Here is a 25307-nt window from a genome sequence, read left to right as displayed (position 1 = left end):
ATGTCTGTTTCTGTCAGTGCAAGGAAGGTTTGAAAATAAAAATGAAAAGAGAGGGGAATGCAGCTATGGGAAAATCAAAACCATTTTGTATACATGAATTGATACAATATACTGTATATACATAAACAAACAAACTAATTAAATGCAAGTTTGGTTGTGTACTATGGCACAAAAGGACCACAAAGATGTAGACACAAAGCTGTATAAAGTCTTTACTTATCTCCGGGTTTAGAAAAATGGTTGTTATATTGTTAGTCAATGGATTGAAGATTCTCTGCAAGAAACTCAAAAGTACAAAATAGACTATAATTGGGAGCATATAATCACAGTGAAACTAGCTACAGATAGTGTCTTCTAATCAAGAGAATCTAGACCACCACAGAAAGCAAGTATTCTGAGCACGCATTCATAAATGAAAGAGAAGCGTTACCAGCTCAGCCTCTCTGTCTGAGACTCAGTCAACATAAACCAGACTGCCATTTTACCTTCTAAAAGATGAATGTAGCCATTGCAGAAAAGCAAGGAGATATTTAAATGTCATGTTTAAATAATTTACTAGTTAAAACTATCCGAAAGCTGATAAGATGTTATTATTATTATTATTAAACCTTTATTTTTACAGGCAAGTCATTAAGAACAAGTTCTTATTTACAATGGCGGCCTGACAAGTGGAATAACCACTTAGGGAAAGGGAAGGAGGGCTAAAATAAATACATTAAATACATACAAGATACAGTTTAAAACACAAGTGAATCAAATAGAGTACAAGTGAGCTTTTCTGTATCTTGGAAAAACTGCAGTTCGAGACATCTCAGAGAGATTAAATGAAACCACACAGATGAAATCACATCTGTAGCTTTTTTTCCATCAATTTGCAACTAAAATATTAGGATGACAACAGTAATCCATTTTAAAGTGCTTTTTCATTTTCATCTGTGTAAATGAATTCTACCCCTGCAGGGATATGCACATTTATTTCAAAAAATGGAAAATTGTGTTTTGCATCACAGAGCTACTTGTGCATGTTTTGTCTTTATTGCTGCCGCAAACCCGCCAGTAACTAGCTCACACAATTTAATATGTTTCACCCTATGCCTCAAAGGCATCTGTGTTCTTTGCCATCTATCCGCCATCTTCTTCTTTTTTTTAAACAGCAGTGTGTTAAGAGAAAAATGGACACATACACATGTTTGACTTCAGGAGCACAACATTTATGGTTATCAGTACTGTACAAACACATGCTTAGGAATAATAATAATAATGGTCAACATCAATTTAATTACATACAAAGCTCCACTTGAAGTCTTCATCTAATAAATTAGAAATAAATTATTACAAATGACTATCAATGGGACAATTTAAAAAGACAATTCTTCAGCACACAGATGTAACCACTGATTAGAAAAAGAAAAAATTAATCAAAGCACTAGCAATAATACAGAATCGGATGTAAGCATATATACATTCAGACAATGTACAACATTTACAAGAGAGCCAAGCTGTCACTTTAAAAGACAAGGTAAACAGAGAGGAATTTAAGCCTTTGAGCCCTTTCACTACTTCAGAGTGAGGAAAAAAAAGATTAGACTTTGACTCTTCATTGCTCCCACAGCCCTGATAAACATAGAGGGGAAACTGAGTGTGAAATCACCCTGCATCCAAATATGAAGGTAAATCAAAAATTAAGACTTGACTTTCAGACTCACAGTATGACAAATGCTTTCACGCACACACACACACACACACACACCGCCGTCTGCGTATACACACACTCTCTCTATATCTCTCCTCTTCATGCTTTTACACACTCAGAAATACACAATCTTTTTCTGAGAAGTCCACCATTGTAAATCTCTTCCAGCCTTCTTAGGCATCTTTCATTAATCCCTTTCAAAAAACTCTCTCATAGTAGACAAGGACACTTTTAAATCATCCACACGATTCACAGCTTCATCGTTGGGGCTCCTCTCGATGCCACAGCCCCTGAGATTTAACTGGGAGCAAACCAAACAGTTTTAACTAAGCCTTAAATGGATACAACATGTTGAAAAATGTATATCAAGAGCAATGGTGGCACTTCCCCCACATGCATTGGCTAACAAAGATAAATGCACAAAACATTTCAGTATATGCTTGTGCAGTCGGCTCAGATTGAACAGAGATTGTTTTTTACCATACACAGTTAGACAGAATTTGTGTAGGCCCTGACACAGAGCAGATAAAGCCATTTGAAACGGTTATAAAGAGATAAACACTTCCCTGCCCGTACTGTAAACATAATGTTATCTGAAACATTTTTAAAAGGTCAGAAATTAACAGCAAGTTTAAAATCTGTCAACTGGATATACGAATGGTCTGTCTAGTATGCCGTGCATGTTTTATGACAGTTTAGTCGCTTAAAAGCCAAGGCCGTATTTGGTCCCGTAATGGATCTCTTTTGAAATGGCTGCTGTGGTAATGAGAACATTCTTCTCGGACGGAGTGAAACAGCAGCCTAATTATGGGAAGAAGAGCCTCGGAGGAGCAGACACACATACCACAACCATCTTCAGCAATATAAAATGGAGTTAATTGCAAGAGAACAGAGCCCTACATTGTATTGTAGGTAAACGATCCATTTGCTGCAACTTTTCTGGCATTTTAATTTGAAAAAAAAAATTATGGGAATACAGCAAATCCATTTGGGAAAATCCCGTCAGCCATTGTGACGGCTGAGGTAACCACATGCTCTAGATTTGATCCGGCCGCAAGTTCTCGGAATGGTTCGTTCAGTGCAATCTGTGTTCCAGTAGAAGATCAGCCTCTCACTGCGGGGCCTGTATGGGCTGTTAGGGGCACTTGGGAGCCATAGTCATAGTTCAAATCTACAACATGTGAGCCGCCCATAAACTTGCCATGAGAGTAGACCCTCCTCTCCGTACGTCTGTCGCGGAAGTTCTGGATGTAACTCTAAAAGAGAGAGCGAACATGTAACCAATCTCTGATTAATTGTAAAGATAAGCATAGAGATTCATATGTCAGGTTTTGCAGATCTGGTTTCAAGATAATGTGAACTGGCAGATGGGTTTGTGGCACGAGAAACAAACGCTTACCGGAGAAAGCACATCTCCATCGAAGCGGCGAATGGTGTTGGGTTTCCGGCGGTGGGTGGGCTCTGGATGCTGGAGTTTGGGTGGAGGGTTGGGGGGATGAGGGATGGTCTGAGGGGGGTGGTGGTACTTCTGTTGCTGTGGCGGCTGTTTCTGTGGCTTTTTCTTCTTTTTCTTTCCGCACTCCTTTCTCACTTCCTTTTGACGAATTCGCATCAACTGCACTCGTCTCTGCTGGTGATTGATGAAGACTTTAGGAAGAAGAAAAGCAAGGGATTAGGTGTGGGAGAAATGTTCTTATATGTCTTAAGTACATCAGCTCACAACTGCAAAACAGAGGCGCTATTCTACACACTAAAAAGACACTATGCTGTGTGTACTGGCTGGGTTTCTCAAACAGTGGTCCAAAGCCAAGCTGATAAACAAACCGTTGAGTGTTTTGACACATTCTGCTCTGCACAAGGCTAAATCGACATTCTGTTCTCTGTCATTATTAAAAACAGACGGATTATTTCTGCCCATTCAGTCACTCTGTTGTGCCTCAACAGCTTCGTGGCCCATCTGTCAGGGAATTCGTGTAATGATCCTTCTCTCTCGCTCTCCCCCTCAGAAAACACTCCTCCCACCCTCGTCTCTATTCTTCTGCCCCTTCCTCATCACGGCCCCCTCCCCCATTCCACCAAACAAGGGCCCAGCTTGTAACCATGGCAACCACCCCAGCGCAGTTCACTGTCTGTTTTCCCAGTGTGCACTTTAATTCAGAATCTCAGCATAACGTTTTTGTTTAGCCTTGCACTGACAAGGAAAAGTAAAGTATATGTACTTTTAATAGAGAAATATTCAAGGTCCTGTCGATGTCTGGCAATATCTTACTTCCCTAACTATTGTGTGTGGTCTCATCAGTCATAGAGAGTGTGACTTCTACCCTTGGAAATTTCATGCATACCCTCATGCAGTGCTAAAGATGTTGGTGGTTGCTTTCTACAAGACAGTGATGAAGCAGTTCAAAAGTCCCCATTCATGGATTTCAGGTCAGGCCTTCCTATTGAGTCACTCTGAGACTCTATGGGAGCCTGTATGGACTATGGAGGGCACAGCTAATCCATTCTGATCTCCACAGGATCACTACCACTGGAAGTAATTAACTAGGACATCCATAAATAGATAACCACCAAAAACCTCATCACCCCTAAACTCCCAGGATCCACGAGGGGGGATTTCAGAAAGACACCTTGTTTTAATGAAGTCCATGTAGGGACATCCTCTTAAAGGGATAGATCACTTAAACATCTAAATGCTGTCATCATTTACTCCCCCTCATGTACAAACTCATATGGCTTTCTTTCTGCTGCAGAACATAAAATAAGATATTTTGAACGTTTCGGATTCTTTTTCATGAAAATCAATCTCCACAACTTTTAAGATCCAAAAAGGACATACTGTAAAGGTAGCATGAAATTAATCCATATGACTCGACTGGTATATTCGAAGTATATTCTGACACACAGTTAGAAATTGAAACCTGTATTCACTTCTTTTGGAGCTTGAAAGTTTTGGACCCCACTGAATTTCATAATATTTGAAAAAAATTGTTCCACTATAGAAAAAATCGAAGTTTGAAACGACATGAGACATAATGACATAATATAAATTTTTGTGTGAACTGTTTCTTTATAAGAACTAATGGTAATGTTACTGTCACACCAGTGGTGTCCAATCTTGACCCTGAAGGGACACTGTCACTATCCTGCAGAGTTAAGCTTCAATCTAGGCTTGCTGCGATAGTTGGTGTTGCCGGTGTTACCGTTCAGCCGCAACACCGGTTAAATCACTTGCCCCCACCGTCGTTTTGATTGTTCATAGTAATAAAAATAATTTAGTTCAGTTAGAGAACAGACACTACTAGGGACGCATCGATACCACTTTTTCCAGAACGAGTCCAATACTGATACTTTCATTTCTGCACTTGTCGATACCGATACCTGTATTTTTCACTGCATTTGTAATTGTTTTATATATTGGGTAGAGAAACCATAAGCATATGAATCATATTAGTTTGCTTAAATTGCTTAGCAAATATATATATTCACTTTAGTTATTTTCATGCTTAATTAAGACTGATAAAATGTATTGTATGAATTTCTGTTACTTCAGTTCTATTGCTTACATTTTATCTTTCATTTACTAGCACAGTGCATATTTACAGCTGCTCCAGCAGGACTAAGGATTGGGTCAGCGGTTCAAATGTCTAGATACCAGTGATATATTACAATTCTCTATTCCAATTTTGATACTATAAAACCTACTAGCCTAATTAATCTAAATTTAAAACATTATTAAAGACAAGTAAGCAGTCAGTAATAAAAAAAAACATCTGTTTTACCTACCTGAAAACCCTAAAAACACAGAATTTGAATGAAGTAAGCAAATAACATTCATCAATTAAATATAAATGGATCTTTATAAAGATAAGTGAGTGATTTCTTTGTCCTTTGTTTGACTTCGAGCAGCAGGTTTATTAGACTTCATTTTCTGCGTTTCTCCCCGTCTAGTGCACAGTTGACCACACAAGCAATTCAAAGTATACTCCATCGACCATGAGCGCGAATGGACGTTTTTGAAGTGCATCCACTACCTAGTGAACAATTTTTTTGAGCAATTTGCACATGCCATGTTGTCGGTGCGCACACAAAAATCTGTGCTGATGACGTAATTTAGGTCACATGAACTGTCAATGAGCCGGAGCGGAAAGCGGACAAGACAAGTATACTTCTGGCTTAAGCCACAGTTTTGTCCCTTTCACTATATATGAAGTTCCTAAACGTAAGTTAGGGAGGAGTGAGCCAATCTAATCTTTCAATCATCAGCCGAGTACAGTATATAAGCAGCCGCTTACCTCTCCCTAGCATCAGCTGTTCCAGTATCCCTCCACCTCCCCAAACTCCACCTTCATCTTAGGTACCTTGCCCCTTTTAATCATCATATCCTACATTTTAGCCACTGGGGGGGTATATCAGAGCTCGAGTTGAAGCTGCTTCATCGAGCCCCTCTCCAGTGGACAGCAAGCCAAATAAGTTTAACCTAATATCTTAAAGATTTTATGGGCAAACAAATTCGTTAATTGCCACATGCTTGCCAGACTTACCTTCTGTGTGTGAATATCCTTCAGCTGTGACCTTCCACTGAATAAGAACACCCAGCAGTGCCAGCACAGGCCAGACTCCCATGACCACCCACGTGAACCAGCACACGGGGCGAGGTGGGTCCACCTTCACCCTCTCATAGATATACCGTGTCAAAGCGAAGAGCTCGACAAAATAATCCACAGTCACAGTCACCACAGCTGATCCGAAGACGGCGGTGGAGATGGTGGTGAAACAGCGCTGCCACTGCAGAGTGAGCACAGCAAACAGCATGCCCGAACCCAGCAGCACACCCAGGGGAAGCCACACTGTCCGCGGGTGGTAAAACTCCTCCAGAACCACCAGAGAGGCGAGGGCGACCAGTAAACCCAGGAGAAGTCCAACCATGAAAAGCCCCACGCTGCGGACCAGCATAGTGACCAAACCGCATAACGTGCCAATGCCCAGGCCGATGCCCACACTGGCCTCCACACTTAGTTGAGTATCCATGACCCTCTCCTTATAGCAGAGCATGAAGATGACAATGGAACCAAACATTAGACCCGTGAGGAACATTACGGCCTTGAAGCAGCGGTACCCTACAAGTGAAGAGGGGTGGAGAGGGAAGGATAGGGAAGGAGCAGGTGGGAAAGAAAGAGATAGTTTTGGAAGAGAACATGATATTACTATCGCAACAATGATAATCTGTTGACATTTTTACTCAATATGGATAATTCAAAAAGCCCATCACACAGCAGAAATCAACACGAAAATCAGTCCGTTTTCAGCTTGCACGTCCATTTCCTACCATAAAGTCTATGCTACAGGTTAAGAAAGCTCTGAAAAGCTCATTTGTACCATTTAATTTGAGAAAGGCTATAAACAAATACACACTGGAACTGAGAAAGTCTTCACAACAAAATGATGATTATATGATATATAATATATAACTATTGTATGAAATTAGTATATTACTATTGTATATTAAAAAGGGCTTAATGTAATTTACCGTAATATTAGTGTTATTATTATTTATTTTTTAAGAAGTCATCTTTCATCCATGTTTCCAGTCATTTTGTGCAGCATCTTACTGTAATGCAATGCTTTGTTGAAAATTAATTGTTATACTTTCATTTGAATAGATTTTAAAAGATGAATTAAATTGTTCAAGTTTAACAAATTATTTTAATTATAAATAATTGTTGATGAAATAATTTATTAAATAATTTCAAAGATTACATTCAAAGATAGCTTATTCTGCTAAGTTTGTACTTGTGGAATACATTTCCTTGCCCGTTATTGGTATAATATTAATATTGTGATCAACGATATGGGGGTAAAAACATGTTGAGAAATGTTTTTGGCCATATCGCCTATATATTCAACGAGATACGGAACAAGACCGTTGTCGGTCGCTGGGCCTATTTTTAGAGATCAATCATTCCTGAAACAGGTCAACTTGAAATCCCAGGCATAAACATTTTATTTGGAAACATTTAAGTGGGATCACCAGAATTGCATTGAATAAAGGTGTTTGATGCTCTATGCCATTAATGTCCATTCCGTTGCTACAGTTACAGTAAAAAAAAAAAATGCTTTTAAATCGACAGGAGCCTTTCAAAAAGCATTGTGCTTTTCACTGAGAGGTTATCTGCTTTCAAATGATGCAATTAAAAACTGTTGATAATGGCCCAAATTGGCAGCAGAAGGGCAAGAAGAATACATAACATGTTTTAACATTTTAAGTCACATTGAGCCTGAATGCCACAGACAGAAGAGAGTCTACTGTTGTTCGTCACAGCTTCTCTCTCTCTCTCTCTCTCTCTCTCTCTCTCTCTCTGCAAGTAATGGGCAGTGAAAGCAAATTTCACAGTCAAGTGAAAGTGATAAAGCTTATCTAATAGAGAGGGACATAGATTTGTCACCCTTGTCTGGTTGTCACATTCAGACGGTTATTATGTGAATTAAATTTGGCTATAACAACCACAGCTGAAACCATGTTTGTGATAACGAGACAAAAACATACCCATGCATTCAGGTCGTGCCAGAATCTGGGCTCGTTCTGAGTAATACTATCTTATGTAAATCTGCGTTTCTCCAAACCAGTCTGATCAACTGTCTGCGATCTTCTAAATATAATCAGTTAATGCATCCTTTGCAACCTACCGAAGAAGCAGTAGATGATGCCAAAGAGACAACACATGGAGCAGACGACAGACGGGACCACCTCATAGCGCCGTTCAATGTCCTCATCACAGTTGAACAGACGCTCTGGACTCCCATCTTGAGAGGGTGGGGAGAGCTTAAAGGCCAGAATCTGGGCAGTGGACGTCATGCTGTCAGTGTGTGTTAGAGAGTGTTACGTATCTTTACGGGAGCCGAGGAAACAGGGAAAGTGGGGTCATGTGGAAGGTAGAGGGTGCAGAGAAGGTTCCCATCCACAGCAATTTGCCTGTTCAAAGAGATAAGAAGAAGATGTGCAGATATTAACTCATGAGAGACAGTTTGACTTTACCTGTCAAAATAAACATGGCATAGCCAGATCAAATTTTAAAATTCTCTTTGTGACAACAACATCAGACAGTCCAATGCCAGACAGCTGTCTGAATCCATTCAACTCTTGCGTCAAGTCATATTTTCACTTCATTTAGTTGTATAGACTCTTTACACTCATTCAAATATATAGTGGCATTGCCTGACATTTTAAAAACTGAAATTTGCTATGGATAAATAACCTCTAGCGTCAACACACTGGCACAAAAGAGCCCTCAAAAGCTTATTCAAACTGCCTCAGTACACATAATCAGCGAGAAAAAAAGTATAATCTAAAACTAAAGAGTGCTTTATATTATCTCAGTGGATGTATGCGCTGCTGTAGTTGACAGCCATTTAATTAGCTAGTGTGTACTTCAAAGAAGTATGCGAGTACTTGTTAATGCACAAGCCCAAAGGACAGAACAAAATATTCATGTTTTACAAAATATGAATTTAAGATTTTCCACAGAACTCCTTCATTTTACATTAAACATCCTAACACAAAAGACTACTCTGTCAATGAGAGAGTTTGCTTGCTTTAAACAAATTTACTACAACAAAAGTCTCCATTACACCATTAATGGTCCATTGCTACAATATGGTTGAAGGGGGAAAACTGCCTCATTTCATTTAATGTAATGTCGGTTCCCTCTACGATTCAGAAGTTAGGCAATATACTATATAAATTTATTTTTCATAGGATTCCAGTATGGTTTAGTGCCTTTTGGGATGGTAATTTAATTGCTGAAGTCTGAATCACAAAGCTACATTTATATATGTTGGTTCCCTCTGAATTTCAGGCAAACTTTTTGATTCAGACATCAGGCAAATATATTGCAATCCCAAACTGCAACAAACCCTACAGGAAGGCAATGAATAAAAGTATAAATTTTGAATGAATTTAATATTGACAGGAAAGCTTTCAAATAACATCTCCACTACTTTCAAAAACACATCTAATCTCTCTCTAGTCGTGCTTTGATGCTGGCTTGAAATTACATTTTCCAACTTAAAAATCTGTTGAATGCAGGGAAGACTAAAATTATAATCCCGCAACACATATCTTTGACTTAGACTCTGGGGAATTCATTAGTCAAATTCAAACTAAAATCTCTCAGATATTCGACATACACTTAAACTTGCCCTTTGGCATTTACTTTAGATCTGTCAACTTTAGATCTGTTAGATTAATGAACGTTGACATTATTTTCATCAGTGACTAAACATATGAACTGAAAAGTCAGGCAGTGGTTTTAATACATGAATGTGAATGTAAAAGCACCATTTCCAGCAACACCAGTCCTGTTTATTTACATCCTGGCGCATATTTCAGAACAGTATAGTTCTTCAACTCTGTGACAGAATGCTATAGAGGTAACCTCATATCGGCAGATTCGGCAATGAAGCTAGAGTTTATCAATGCAAGTCGTTTACTACATGCAAGAGAAGTAAACTTTTGTGTTATGAGAGATTCTCCAGTGCAAATGAATGTCGTTTAGTGCAAGAAATGCTATAGAAAACAAAGCCTTTATATCTAACTGGGATAACAATACCTCACTTCCTGTCTGTTGTCATAACAACAGTGTAATTCTGGGATGCCACTTGGCTAAGATGAGGGAGAGCGACCTGCCACCATGGCAACAGCCATGAGAACCAATCAATGTTTAAGCCTGCCTTACAGTTTTCCCAGTGCTGGTGAGTTCTCTCTCCCCTTATGGAAACCCTTCCCCTTCTGCACCCAAGACGTACTAACAACTTGGCCCACTAGGGAAGATGTAGGAAGAAAAAGAGAGAAATCAAGGAAAAGTGATCAGAAGACCAAAACAAAACCAGCTTAAGCTGATATCTGTGATTGGGAACCACTCCCTGGTTTCTGCTGGTCCAAGCTGTACTGTATGTGTGATAGTAATGTTACTTGATCTAACTCTGTTCTTTTGCTTTCGTAGAGTAAAAGAATTGTGGACAAAGATTGGATTATTTTATTTGTTTTATCCATACCTTAGTGAATTATTTACAATTCAAATATATATATGATGTCTGTCAGTATTATTGGCTTATGTTCAGATATTTTTATTTAACACAATACCGCACTTCACAAATTAATTGTAGTCATCAAAACTTAAAAAGTGAACATTACTCAGTATTTTAAATGAGATAATAGAGAGAGAGAGAGAGAGAGAGAGAGAGAGAGAGAGAGAGAGAGATCATTTTATTAAGCCATGTTTGCCTTCATCCATGCATGGGTAAACTTGCAGCACAGTTCAGACAGGCTTGTGTTACAACAAGGAAAAATAAATCGATCTGGACCAACACTCCACAACAACTCTCGGCACTCAGGCGAAAAATTCATCACTTGGATGGAGAGACAGAAAAGGATAACTTTATGTGAAATTTCACCACTGGAACAGCCTGAGAAAACCACTTTCAGGTATTACTCCATCTTCATGCAAAGAGCATTATTCAACACAAACGGTGTCTGAAGAAAAGAAGCTGTCTTCAACCTCTTTCCAATCACTAAAAAAACTCAAATCTCTGTTGTTCTCTGTCTACCTTCTGATGGTACCTTTGGTATGTCCCATTGCACTTCAGATCATGGGCAACGAGTCGTTGTCTGCCTCAGGTGTAGATGTCAGTCATGATGTACAACAAAAGGCTCTATTGAGCTTGCGACTTCACATGAATATTTTACACAGACCGCCAAAAGGCCCGCAGAGAGAATGTCAGCTCGACCTGAGTATATATTATGCACGCGGTATGTACTGTATGTGCCCTGCTCATTAGATGGAAAATAGCAGATCAATGTAAACAGCTGCCCAACTGAACAATAACAGACAATATGATGGGCTTGAGTACAGCCTATAGAGACTGAGACTGTCTCTGAAACTATCTGCCTTGCTTGAGAGCACAAAGAACGACTTGGGACAAAAACCGGAATGTGAAAAGCCCAGATCTATGCTACAGACAGACACATGTGTCAGCATATAGGTTAACTGTAACAGCAGCCACTATGTAACTGGTAATCCTGAAAATGCATCATGGCACTATGCACATCGGGCAAGATTCACAGATGACAGAATAAGGCAAAAACTAATCCAGCTGGAAACAAAACCAATTGTTTATTACATGAGCTGAAAACAAAATGAGCTAAATCCTAAAAACAATCCCTTAAAACAGCTACTTTCCCACTAAAAGGGATAGTTCACCCCCCAAATTCTGTCATTTACTCACCTTCATGTCACTCCAAAACTGTATGACTTTCTTTTTTTCTGTGGGACATATGAGAAGATATTTTGGGAATTGTCTTGGAAGTCAATGGTCACCCAAACATTCTACAAAATATCTTGCGTTCCACAAAAGAAAGTAGGTCAAACCGGTCAAAAAACTGAATTTTGATTTAACTATGTGTCAATTAAAAAAATAAATGACTCTTAATGACAATATATATATGATTCATATGGATTCATTTTACAATCTCTTTATGAACTTTTTTGATGCATAAAAGTGCCAGTTGCGTAGCTGCAATGAAGGAACAGAAAGCTCTCAGAGGTCTAATGTGTTTGGAACGACATGAGGGCGAGTCATAATGACAGAATTTTCTTTTTTGTGTGAATCCAAGTGTATATCTCTTTGAATATACACTTTTCTCAAACTTCTTTGAAAATTCTGTCATCATTTACTCACCCTCTTGTCTTTCCAAACTTTTATTAATTAATTTCCTCAGTGGAACACCAAATAATATATTTTTAGGAATGTTTTAGCTGTTTTTGTCCATATTATGAAAGTCAACAAGACTTAAAACTGAAAAAAGTATAATTTATCCATATCAATTGACTTGCATATTCCAAGACTTCGGAAGCAAAATTATCACTTTGTATGAAACATTTAAAATACCTTTTAGTTCCGTTTCTTTTTTTCTTCGGCAGAACGACATGAAGGCAAATTAATGATTTTCATTTTCAGGTAAACCTGTAGGACTCCTATTTGCATGTGAAATGAATGCAGAGAAGTGCATTGTGGGTTTGCGGTCAGATTCAGTATACGTAGTTGACCCTTTCTGACTCTATAACAGCCTCTTTACAAAACATTAAGCTGTGACAGGATCACAAAATAATCTGTGCTTAAATGCGTTAGACTGAAATCACCAAGAATATCGCTAAAAATAAACATCAGCCACTATTTAGACACTTTAGACTGGAATCCATTGGAAGGATACTTTTATCATTAAATACTTTATGTTCTAACTGGAACAAAAAAATCTACTAAATGGAAACACGCCAAAATGTTTGCAAAAGGTCTGAGAGTGCTAGCTCTTAATGGTAGCTCAAAACATAATGAAATTAACCAAATAATTTCATAAATCAAGGGGCGAGAAATGTGTAGAACTTCGTGAATGAAGGTTGTTTTAATTTGTTCTGTGAGAGCATATTCTGCGTTGGCCTAGATTGCTCACATACACATTTATTTCAATCCCACTATGACTGAAACACGTCCAAGAGCTGTAGAAAGAAGCCTCAATAATCCTTCCACACACCACACTAAACTCTGAATTACAACACCCCATTCATTTGATCCCTGCAGAGCACTTGCAGGTGTGGAAGGTGGCATCTGACAGGTAAAATGTACAGCTCCTGCTCCCTGAACAACCACTTACGTCTGGAACGACAGCAAGAGAGCAGATGCCAGCTGAGAGCTTTGGGCAATGGAGATAAAGTAGCATCCAGCTAAAGTGTCCATTTCTTATCCCGCTGCAGTCACCATTGTGGAGGTCTCCCTAGCAATGGTTGCCAGGTTAAAGGGACAGACAGTCGTGTAGAGAAATGTGAGAGGCTGAACGGATGGGGTGGGTGAGCGTGCAAGAGAATGAAAGAGAGGAAGGGTGACGGCGTGTGTCAGTGTGAGATAAAGAGAACGGACACGTATATTTGAGGGAGAAGGGTATGCGCGTTTGTGTGTGTGAAAGAGAGTGTAAAGGGAGTGAGAGTCTATGTGTGTGCGGTTGGACTGAGTGATTTAGCGGACAAGGCGATGGCCTGCTAAACCTCGTTAATCTTGTTGAGAGCTTCTGCTCTAAATTCCATTAGCACTGGACCGGCTTTCTCCTTCTGGTGACCTGAATGATGTTAGCAATGTGATGGGTGTTTGTATGCAATGTGTACATGGTCATGTGCAAACCAATGTGTGTGTCTTTCAGTCTGGCATTCTTCATTTTTGTCTACTGGCGGTCGGCTGACTCGGCTCTAAACAATGACTAACCCTACAGCGGCCCCACTGTGTGTTACCATTCTGAGTCAGAGATGGATTCAAACACAGCAGCCAGTCAACTCTAAGAACACCATGACTACCATATACATGCATTAAACACAGACTGGACCGATTCTGTGACATATTGCTTAAAGGATCATTTCTCACCTTTATTTGTTCCAAACCCATAAGACTTTCGTTCATCTTTGAAACACAAATACGATTGTTTTTAATTAAACCTACAGTAAAATTATTTGGTCCCTTCAATGAAAGTCCATTGCACCAAAACTGTGACCCCTTAATAAGTTAATAAAGAGATCGAAGAAGAAATCCACTTGTATTGAGCTCCAAGTTTTCTGAAGGGAAAATATCGCTTTATAAGCAGATTAGGCTTTTATTCACAATACAAATCATTGATCAACACACATACATAGAGCACAACAAATATGGTAAACGGAAGCTCAATCGTGCTTTCTTGACGCCACGAACCAATGAGGTTTGTAACTCTGTTAACAATATGTGATGTTCTCAATAGGGTGATCAATGTTTATTATATGAATAAAAACCTAAATTAAATCTGATGGGTTTCACTTTATTTTGATGGCCCCAATTCTGTTGACAATAAGTAACGTTGCACCTACATATCTACAACTCTCATTAGAGTGTTACTAGAGTAGTATAGACTGGTAAGGTTAGGGTTAGAATAAGTTGACATACTTGCAAAGTTACTTATTGTCAGGAGGAGCATCACGATAAAGAGTAAGCAAATAATACGATTTAAAGGGTTAGTTTTCAAAAATGAAAATTCTGTCAGTAATTACTGACCCTCATGTTGTTCCAACCCCTTAAGACTTTCGTTCATCTTCGGAACACAAATTAAGATTTTTTTTATTAAATCTGAGAGCTGGATCACTCCTCCATAGGCTTCTATTGTAATTGAAACTTGCCGGCCCAGAAAGTTAGTAAAAACATTGTTAAAATAGTCCAAGTGACTACAGTGGCTCAACCTTAAGTTTATCAAGTGACAAGAATACGTTTTGTGTGCAAAACCCCCCCAAAATAACGACTTTATTCAAGTATTCATTTTGTTCTGTGTGGGCCTCTGAGTGAGTTCACGTAGTGTAACAGCACAGCGATTAGTACAAGTAAAATAATCGTGTTGTTGATGGACATGCACTTGTTAATGCTGATGGTGAGGAATTACAGTTGCAACAATCATAATGTACCTAAAACTAAGTAGCGAATCACTGAGAAACGTCCGGCTTCTGGGTTGTAAGTCAGAACGTATGCTCACTATTGGCCGACGCTGGTCATGTGTGTGATGCATGTGATGCTGGCCAATAGTGAGCCTACGTTCGACGTACAACCCAGAAGTGCTGCGCTGTTACACTACGTGAACTCACTAAGAGTAATTACTGACATAATTTTCATTTTTGGGTGAACTTTAAGATTTACGGAAATATGTTCATAGTTTAAATTAATTGTGTCTCTCCAGAAGACTTGGATAAAAAACGCTGGTTTCACATGGATTTATTTTACGATGTCTTTATGAAGTTTGAAGTTTTGGTGAAATGGACTTTGAATGGAGGGACAGAAATCACTAAATGTCACTAAATATATTTTAATTTGTGGTCTGGACTGACATGAGTGTAATGGATGACAGATTTTTATATTTGTGTGTGAACTATCCCTTTAATGGTGCTTTTCTCTGTGTGTGTTTTTTTTTGTGTGGGGGGGGGGGGGGGGGGGCATGGTCACTATGAACTCTAAACGCCAATTTACAGTATACTGCATCAATATACACTTCGTCTGGTTTTTCGCTTCCTGCCTTCTGCCGATTGAACATGTTAAATCAGCGTTCGTCGGGTCATGGAATCTCTAGCGAAGTACTGTAATCTGGTGATTATTCGTGTTGGTCTGCGTCTGTCGGTTCATGGAATGAAAGCTTTAGCGTAAGTTCTGGCGGGAAGACTCAATTGTTACGTCACTTATTACCTTCTCATCTATCCAATCATGTTCTAATACTTGTAGTATAAAAGATCGGTACTTACACACATCTGAGTTTGCAGATGCTTACGCTTTCATTCACCTCCATCCTCCCAACCACCACCACCATGGTCCCTTCCCATCCATCCTCCCCACCACCACCATGGTCCCTGCCCATACCTCCAAGGGGGTCGGCTGCGCCCCTGCCTTCGTCTTCAGGCAGGAAATGCAGAGTTTGGACCCTCGGATTGCGAGCTATGGACGGGGCCTAAGAACTTTATATATCACAATATTTGCTTGCTGGGCTGTTAATAAATGTATACTTGTTACGGTATTTTGGCTCCCGAGTCTTTTGGTATAACTGGTGTGGACCAATAACAGGGTGTGTGAATAATTATCAAAGTTAATTTTTTGGTGAATTATTCCTTTAAGACTGCTTTGTTTGTGTGTGTGTGTGTGTGTGTGTGTGTGTGTGTGTGTGTGTGTCAAACTGATTATGAGCTTGTGATTATGAGTGCAATCATCATTAGCAACATAATCACCACCTTAGAGTCAATGCAACTGACTTCAGATTATAACTGGCCTACTCAATTACACAAGTATACACCAGCCTTGTACGCCAATCCAACATTATCCACAATTTATATAAGTATGTATATATATATATATATATATATATATATATATATATATATATATATATATATATATATATGCTGAAGCTACAGTGTATATATATATATATATATGCTGAAGCTACAGTGTATATATATATATATATATATATATATATATATATATATATATATATATATATATATATATATATATATATATATATATACACACACACTGTAGCTTCAGCATGGGGGTTAATAGAGCACTCTTTGCTCTTGGCACACAGTCAAGCTGGGAGGCCCCTTTCACTGACAGGACAAAGGGTTTCTTAGGTTTCTGATAAAAGCTAGGGACTTCAAAGAATACATAGCAAGAAAAGTCAAAAGAAAAAAAGACATAAAGAAGCAGTGGTATTTCACACTTCTGCTCTGACAATTCATCATCATCTGTTCATTATTTTCATTGTTTCATTAGGGGTCCCTTTCCCTCTGATTGCTCTTGATTGTGCTGTGGGTGGATCTGTAATCAATGGGCCTCGGGCACAATCGGTCGTTAGCATGTAAATCTGAGCAAACAAATGAAGTGAGTACATAACGTAATTACGCCGGAGCCGTGGCTTCACATTACATTTGTCCTAATACACATGTGTGGCAAGCATATTCTTATGCACACACACATAAAAACAAAACGAGCTTTCAAAAGGGCTGGGTGACCTCTGCCACTGACTTTGTGTCCAAATCAAATGCTTTGGTGATTTTCCCAGGCTGCTCTTCGGGATGATACAGAGCATCTATTGAGCTATTCTTGGCTTGGCTCTGAACAGAGTCTCTGACAGTCCACTGGAGCAGAAGTGGATAGAGTAAAGACAGGCCCGAGGGAAGAGAGTGTGTTATCCGCCATGTAAAAAATTCTAGAAAATAGAAATAAATAGAAAAGAAAAAATTTAAATTTAATGAGAGATATATACATTAAGTGCATCATTCTCCCTTGCAGCCCCCCAAAAAAACCTTCAAAAAAATGATACTAAGCAGAAATAAAAAGGTTCTGCGCATGATAAGAACATCTTGTGTGTTAAAATCACGTTCTTTTTGCCAAATCCTGCTTATAAAAACCTCAGAGCTTCTGAAACTAAAATAGTCACAGATGGGTACAAAAGAAGAAATTAGAATTAGAAGAAATCAAAGGGGAAAATGAAAATTAGAAATGAAAATTACAGTGTTTGTTATAAATTATTTATCTGTGCACATCATTATTTTTCCAACAGCATAAAGCCTACCATTTGATACGCAAATTTTTAAGGCCTCTAAATCATATCAACATGATCAAAATATTCTTATCTTATATTATTTTTTAGCAAGTAAAATGCCTTTTAGGATCATTCGAAAAACATCTCCCTTCAGGTCGTGGTCTTTACTGACTTCCATTGAACAACTTTCGTAATATTTTGATGAACACTTACTGCACTGATGCGACTTAGGTTTCCTTAATAATCCATAAATGTTTTACTGTTAAAAACAATTCATTGATTTACATTACAAGCTATCCTCTTACTTTTTGGCCATATACTGTAAGTATCAGCAATTAACATAAAAATCTGAATAAAAATGTGGTGTTTTTCCTCTTTGAGCAAATCTCAAATAATTTTTCAAATGTCCAAAATATGTATAGTTATAAAGAAAAACATAACAGATAAACAAGTGTAATCACAATAATTTATTCATTGCAAAAATGTCAAAAGCGGTACCAAAAGAATTATATCATATGATTTATATTGGGTTTTTTGGTGTATTTTATGGTTCTATTGTCAGTCACAGAATTATACTGTGAAAACGCCTTTTCACCCAAAAATGAAAATTCTGTCATCATTTACTCACCCTCATGTTGTTCCAACCCTGTATGACTTTCTGTCTTTACAGAACACAAAAGAAAATATTTTGAAGATTGACTTGTTGCCATTGACTTCACTTCCATACTATTTTTTTCTCTCAAAACGTTTATTTTTGGGTGAACTATATATTTAAGGAATTAATTTGATTAATTATTACTCAATTCTAATTTGTTAAATTTAATTAATAATATTGCTTGTAATCTGTTGCCTCATTTTAATTAATTAAATATAAATAAAATCTATGTTTTATTTTTTACAGTGTAACATTTAAGGAATTAATTTGATTAATTATTACTCAATTCTAATTTGTAAAATGTAATTAATAATATTGCTTGTAATCTGTTGCCTCATTTTAATTAATTAAATATAAATGAAATCTATGTTTTATTTTTTACAGTGACTATCTCTTTAATACCACGATTTTAATATTCATCAATAACGATTTGGACATGTACACCTATACAGTTCACACGTAAATAATGTACGTTTTAGTGCTGTCAATACATCAGTATTGTGCGTTTCAGTGTCTAAGGGAATGTAAGTAAATGTACGTGTGGTAGAACCACACTTTACGTAAAAAAAAAATACATACAAATACTCATGAAATCAAGCTGGGCTAAAGGTTTAATAAACGTATCCATTTAAAAAAAAAAATACATTCTGAGATTATTTCATATGCCAGGCTTAAATTAATGTGCCATCATAATCTTTAATCTAAGTAACTTCCTTTCCTGTCAATCAAATGAGATCGCAAACCACAATGATCAATTGCCGCCGGACAAAATCAAATCATGCCCTATATTTTTTCTTGTTCAAGAAGCCCATACATCACAATCCATTTCATGCTGACTTTAATGATACAATGCACCAGGACGAGGAATTAGCCTCTTTTGTCACTATTTTATTCTAGCCTTTATAACAACCGATTCAACCAACACCAAATCCAAATCCAGCAACATCTTCAACATATAAATGCCCATTTCTCTTCTCTGAACGGATTCCTTGGAAACCTCTGGTGATTTTAGCTGGGGATGAGAGACGAAGATCTAAATGGGCTTTTCTCAGATTAAAGTGTTCTTCCTCAGCCAAGTCCAACATGACGACTACAACCCAACACCAGAGTCTACAAGCAAACATTAGCTTAACCGTCATCTGTTGCTTAAACCATCTGCTGACCCATTAAAAGCTTCGAATTTGACTCCAACTGAAAAATGAAGTTTTCAGAACAAATTATGCATCATAAATGCAGCTGAAGGGAATTTATGAAAGGCGGGATAAAATTATAAGATTACTCCAGTTCAAGCTCAATAGCTCATACAAAAATAATTTCTTTCTTTTTTTCACTTGAGAGAACATTGTGAAGCCAAACAAAAGATAGTCACTCATCTCTTACATCCACAGCAAATAACACAGGGTGTTGCACTAATTTAAACCATAAATCTAGCATGGCAGAGGATCAGTAGAAAGATGTATAATATGCACTGGGGAATATTTTGCCTGCTCTTATATCATTACATGACTCACCAAACATCTGCTCTAATGTATCTATGGAGTACACGTTTATAGAGGCATTCAAAGCCTTTTAAAAGCCAAGGATGTATATAAAAAAAAGATGAGTGATGTGCCTATGAGACAATTACAATCTGCCAGTATTCTTTCCCACGCACAAAGACACGTTGCTTGCAGAAGGTAGAAAAATGGATCGGAGACAAATACGAGATAAGAATGGAAAGCGATGATAAGTGCAAGAACAAAAGAGACAGTGAATGTAATTACAGGACAAAAGGATTACAGACAAACTGCATGAGCATTTCTTACCTCTTGTGAACAGTATACTCTATAAATAGAGGTTGTTTATTGCCATTGAACCTTTCCATTGCACTAAATGTTCTTTATCATGGAAAAAAAGGTTCTTTAGATGTTCTCACTAAGAAAAAAAAATGGTTCTTTTAAGAACTGTTCACTGAAAGGTTCTTTGGAGAACTAAAAATGTGTGTTTATGGCATCGATGTGAAACGCCTCCCTTTTGGAACCTTTGTTTTGAAGAGTGTAGCTAAAGTTAATTCTCTGCATCATGAAAGTCATGGCAAAGGCATTTTTCTGAAAATGATTAGAATTTAATACTTAAGTCGTGTTGATTGAAATTGATTTTGGTTTATTTATACAGCTTCATAACGTCTCAAGTGTTGTTGCACGGAGAAACTATAACTGCTTTGCAGAACAGCAGTGCAATGGATTAATGGATTTATCATCGACTCCCTCTTGCTCTCCCACTCACCTTTGTACATGTCTTTTTCCGTTTTCTCTCACTCTTCCCCTACCATCATGGATTCTTCTTTCCGCCGTACCAAAATCTATTCATTCTTTGCATCACTATCTCTCTTTTTGAACTTCGTCTTACACTCTCCCTCAAATCAAATCCAAACATGTTTGGTGTGCTGCAGCCTGACTCAATTAGACATGGATCTCTGAGGGCCACTGCTGCTTCCTCCATCCATCTATTATTACATAATAGTCATCATTACGGAAAACAGCACTTGGCTTTCATACAACTTCACTCTCTTCACACTTCTTCCACCCCACTCATTATTTGAACCTCTCTTTCTGTGCATTGTTTCACACAGCTGTGCTTTACGTCTGAACATTTATATAATTGTATTGGGAATCCTTGAACAAACGAGGAGATTTCTCGTTGTGACTCTACTTTTTTTCAAATAGTATTTTCCTTCAATAGTCATGCTTTCTTGTTTGTGGAGAAACAGAGCGTTGTTTCCTTGTTCGCAAATGTTTCATAATGGATGGGTGGTTGGAAAATGGCCAGCCTTAGAATACATTAATTCTCTACGGCACATTAGAGGTGTTCAGTAAATCAGTGCAGGAATAAAAGCTTTTAGGAAGTTTTTTTTTATTTTTTATAAAAGCTCTGTTTTCCATCTAAAATAGATAATGCTTAAACCCTTTTTAATTATTGACGTGAAATCCCACTCCCCAAAACAGAAATCTGCCACAAAAAAAAGTTACATAACACTCATTTACATTCACTGCAACATAAAATGGTGAATGACTTACTTTGAAACCATTTTCATTTAGAAATTGCTAGTAATTTTTTATGAATTACAAAGAAACAACAAGAGGAGACTCAAACTGTATGGTGTCAAGAAAAAATCATGACTGTGTTTTATCAGGCTGTTCTGGAAAGTCCAATCAGGTACGGGATCCAAGCATGGTAACATAATACAATAAAAAAATAGACTTTCTTACATTGTCCAGACTGCGATTAAAATAGTGGCGTTGAAAGACACGCAGGATACTGGCTGATCCTTCTCACATCCTACATCCTGAGTGTGCGCTTCTGCCTTCAGGAAGAATACAGAGTGCCCATATGTCGACTCAACTGAACTGGTTTAAAAACTCTTTTGTGCCTGCCTCCATTAGAATCTTAAATGGCAAGAACAAATGCCTGTTTGTCTCTGGTTAGCACTGATTATTTAACATTTATTCATATTTACTGTTGGTTAATTGCTGGTTTTATGGTTTATGCAGCAATTATTTGTGCAATAATAGTGGCTTTTTTAGCTGTGCAATATGACCCATATGTTTTGCTCTCCTGTATGGACTGTTTATGTGAGATGCATGCGATTTATTTATTGTGTGATTTGAAAATTCAGCATACACTAAGCCCAAGAAAAATTCCCCTAAGGGGACAATAAAGTATATCGTATCGTAAGTAACACATTGAATTAAGCATGACATTTTGCAGAAGAAATACTGAAATGGTATTTTTTTGTAAAACGTAGGCTATACTTCAGTAATCTTCTTTGTTTTATTTGTTTTTTTAGAGTGAAGAGATAGAAAGCAACCTAATACAAAGAGGATGCAAATTGTTTCAATACATGTGCTCTTATTTACATATTTTCCCATCTAAATATTGTTGAAATGAGCAGAAATAGATTATGACTGGGGGAAAAAAAGGTAAGAAGGCTTGAAGGTTTTCAACACTACACGGCAAAGTGTCTAAACCAAAAACCTTTTCTGAAAGCAATTTCAAAGAGCAGGATTCAGCTGCTGAAAATATAGACTAAAAGAGGTATGAATTGACACCCATTTTCTCATTTTTCAAATGATTGAAATCATTGACGAAATCTAGTCAAATCATAAACTGAACACTTCAGACTTGTTTTAGGCGTGTGGGTACCATTACATAATTTTACCTTATAGAAGTTAGTTACACAAATATGAGTTGGCTAATAAAAGAACAAGGGGAAAACAATGCAAGCACTGTCTGAAATTTAAAGTTGTATAATACCCTCCAGTTTAATAACGTATTGTCTATCTAGAAATATTTTACTGGTAAAGTGTGGGTACAGAATCACTGTACAGTGACGCCATAACACAACAATAAGCGAGTTCTGTCGCGAGAGACACACGTGACTTGTTCCACAGCTATCGAACGTGATTAATCCCGCTTGTTTTCACGGCGGATACATTAATAAGTGTTTGTGAAAAACGTTTCTCCACAACCAAGCACAAAAGCAGAGTAAATTGTGATTGCAGCTTGTTGCTGCTCCCATGACACAGTCCTCAGCTGTTATATACACTATAGGAGAAAAACAACACCATATGGGATAATGTATAGGCTACAGCAGCGCGAGAAACAAAAGAACACACACAATGGACTGAACAATGGCTCAACGACAACGACTCAGCTGCCAATATTTTTTTCATCGCGTAGATGAAAATGGCAGAAAACATCTTTGAGAAAATATTCTTAAAAACATTTATCTCTTGCACTGCATTTTAACAACGTAATTCTGTCCACCGTATTCAAACGCATTTTGGACAAAGGACTGGACAAACCCTCCAACATAGGCTACAGTGTTTAGCATTACCAGCAATAGGCCTACTCTTGAAAAAAAACTTGAATAATTATTATTATTAACGATATATTAAGGTTCGCAAACTTGATTACAATAACAGCGCAAAATATTAATAACAAAGGACGTAGATGGGGGAAAATAACAAAACTTACCGCTGTGACAGCTCGAGATCAATGGGTTTAATTGCTTACACAAAGCGCTGATAACTCAGTTTTAGCATCCTTTGTGGCGAAGGTTTTTCCCATTCCGAGGCATTCAGAAGAATCCGGTTTGTGATCTAATAAGACAACTGGTGTGTCACGAAACACGATGTAAGCCTATTGTATGGAACTGGTTCACATGTGTTTAAAAAAAGTCCAGATGCTTTGAAACTGATTCGGGATCATGTCATGACAAATCTGCCTTTTTAGTATCCCTCCGGATTTCCTTTCTTTCTAGTGTATATCTGATGGCACTCAGTGTTTTCATTTTGATTCACATGCTCCGTGTCTTTTTGGAGTGTACCATTCGCTTAAGAGTGGGGGGGAGGAGCACAAAGGGGCCCTCAGTGAATTAAGCCAAAGTATTGTGCACCCCATTCCGTGTATTAGTTGTTGTTGTTTTTTATGATCTATATATACATTTCGGGTGTGTGAAATTGTATTGTAAACAATGTCACTGTGGCAATGCAAATGCAACACAGAACTTTATCGTAGCCTGCTGTAAACTGTTGTGGCAACAAGCTGAAAATGCTAAAAATTGCTATTCGCAGTTTGGGGTTGACAACGTTGTCACAATGTTTCTGTTTCCTCTGTTGCAACTCCACTGATGTTCTGCCAACGTCACATCCTAAAGCGATTATCTCCTTAAAAAAGGTCTCTGTCTCAGCTAAAAAAAAAAAAAAAGATAATTTTGCTAATGATAATCATTTTAAAATGTTATTTCTGAAAGTTCGCTAAACGTCCAGGTGTAAAAAAAATAATAATAATGTAAGTGAACATTAAGGGAACATTCGATTGTATGCAATGGTTCCAACATTCCATTCAAATATTACGGGAACTTTACGACCTCACCATCCAAATGTTTTTCAGAAAAAAACTATGAACGATGTATGAATAGGCTAAGGTTTTTGTACGTTTTTTGAGAACATCTTTAAAGACCATAATCCTGACCGAACGTTAAAATAATATCACTGGAGGAACTAGCCAAAGTTCTGAAAAATACCATTTGATCTGGCTAAATGTGCACATTAATAGATGTCAGATGGTTAATAGATGTGTGAGTAGCCTATTTGTTTAATTTCCATGTCAGAGAAATTATATTAGTATTACACAGGCTAATTTAGGCATTGCGATGTGGCCGGATTCACAAAACATTCTTAGAAATAAAAATCTTCTTAATTGCTATTTTATTATTGTTTTCTAACTTAAGAAACAGTTAAGAATATTTTGTATTCCCATAAATTCCTTCTCAAGATTTTTCTTATGTTTTTCCTCCCCATTTTTCTCAAGACAATTAAAAAAAAAGTTTTTTTTGTTTTTTTGTTGTTGTTTTTTTATCATTCGTAAATAACTTCTTAAAGTTATAGGCTAGGATACTTGCTAACCTGTCTTATCCCCAAAGGGTATATGACTTTTAAAGAAAAAAGTTTTTTTTTTAATCAAGTTTTTAATGTTGTTTATGTCAATGTGGTGTTTTTAATATGTTTTAAGACAAACCATGTGCATATTCATAAGTCAACACCATTGCGGCGTATTTTCAGAAATATGTTGTTTTGAGTTAGACAAAACTAATGTCTCAAAAACGCTGTTTTGAAATTGTGGTGTTTCTTACGTCACAAACTACCTTGACCAATCACGTAAACTTGCGGGCGGGCTTTAGCATATCATTACTACGTCCTGAAGCTGTGGAGTCTCAAGAGAAGCCAATTTTATCCCAGTATATTTTTCTGTTGATATGAAAAATCGGGTAC

General features: G+C 37.5%; 1 protein-coding gene across 1 annotated transcript; it reads right to left on the bottom strand.

Annotated features, from left to right (window-relative positions):
• Window positions 1–197: 197 nt before the first annotated feature.
• tmem198aa (transmembrane protein 198aa) lies at window positions 198–24176 on the bottom strand. Its single transcript, XM_079617949.1, has 5 exons — window positions 23509–24176; window positions 8378–8663; window positions 6235–6810; window positions 3093–3340; window positions 198–2949 (listed from the first exon to the last, which is right to left on the bottom strand). The coding sequence occupies exons 2-5, from the start codon at window positions 8544–8546 to the stop codon at window positions 2797–2799; spliced, it is 1146 nt and encodes a 381-aa protein (XP_079474075.1). The 5' UTR covers window positions 8547–8663; window positions 23509–24176; the 3' UTR covers window positions 198–2796.
• Window positions 24177–25307: the final 1131 nt, after the last annotated feature.

Source organism: Phoxinus phoxinus (genome assembly GCF_949152265.1).
Source record: "Phoxinus phoxinus genome assembly, chromosome: 7".
In the NCBI taxonomy this organism is placed as follows: Eukaryota; Metazoa; Chordata; class Actinopteri; order Cypriniformes; family Leuciscidae; genus Phoxinus; species Phoxinus phoxinus.
Note: the sequence above shows the minus strand (reverse complement) of the source record. Positions and strands in the feature narration are given on the sequence as shown.

Bases quoted from the DNA above. Each gene is read 5' to 3' on its own strand.
- tmem198aa (XM_079617949.1), bottom strand. From the start codon at position 8,546: ATGACGTCCACTGCCCAGATTCTGGCCTTTAAGCTCTCCCCACCCTCT. The intron at 3,341-6,234 runs GTAAGTCTGGCA...TTCTTCCTAAAG, and splicing joins AGGATATTCACACACAGAAG to TCTTCATCAATCACCAGCAG. The intron at 2,950-3,092 runs GTAAGCGTTTGT...TCTCTCTTTTAG, and splicing joins ATGGAGATGTGCTTTCTCCG to AGTTACATCCAGAACTTCCG.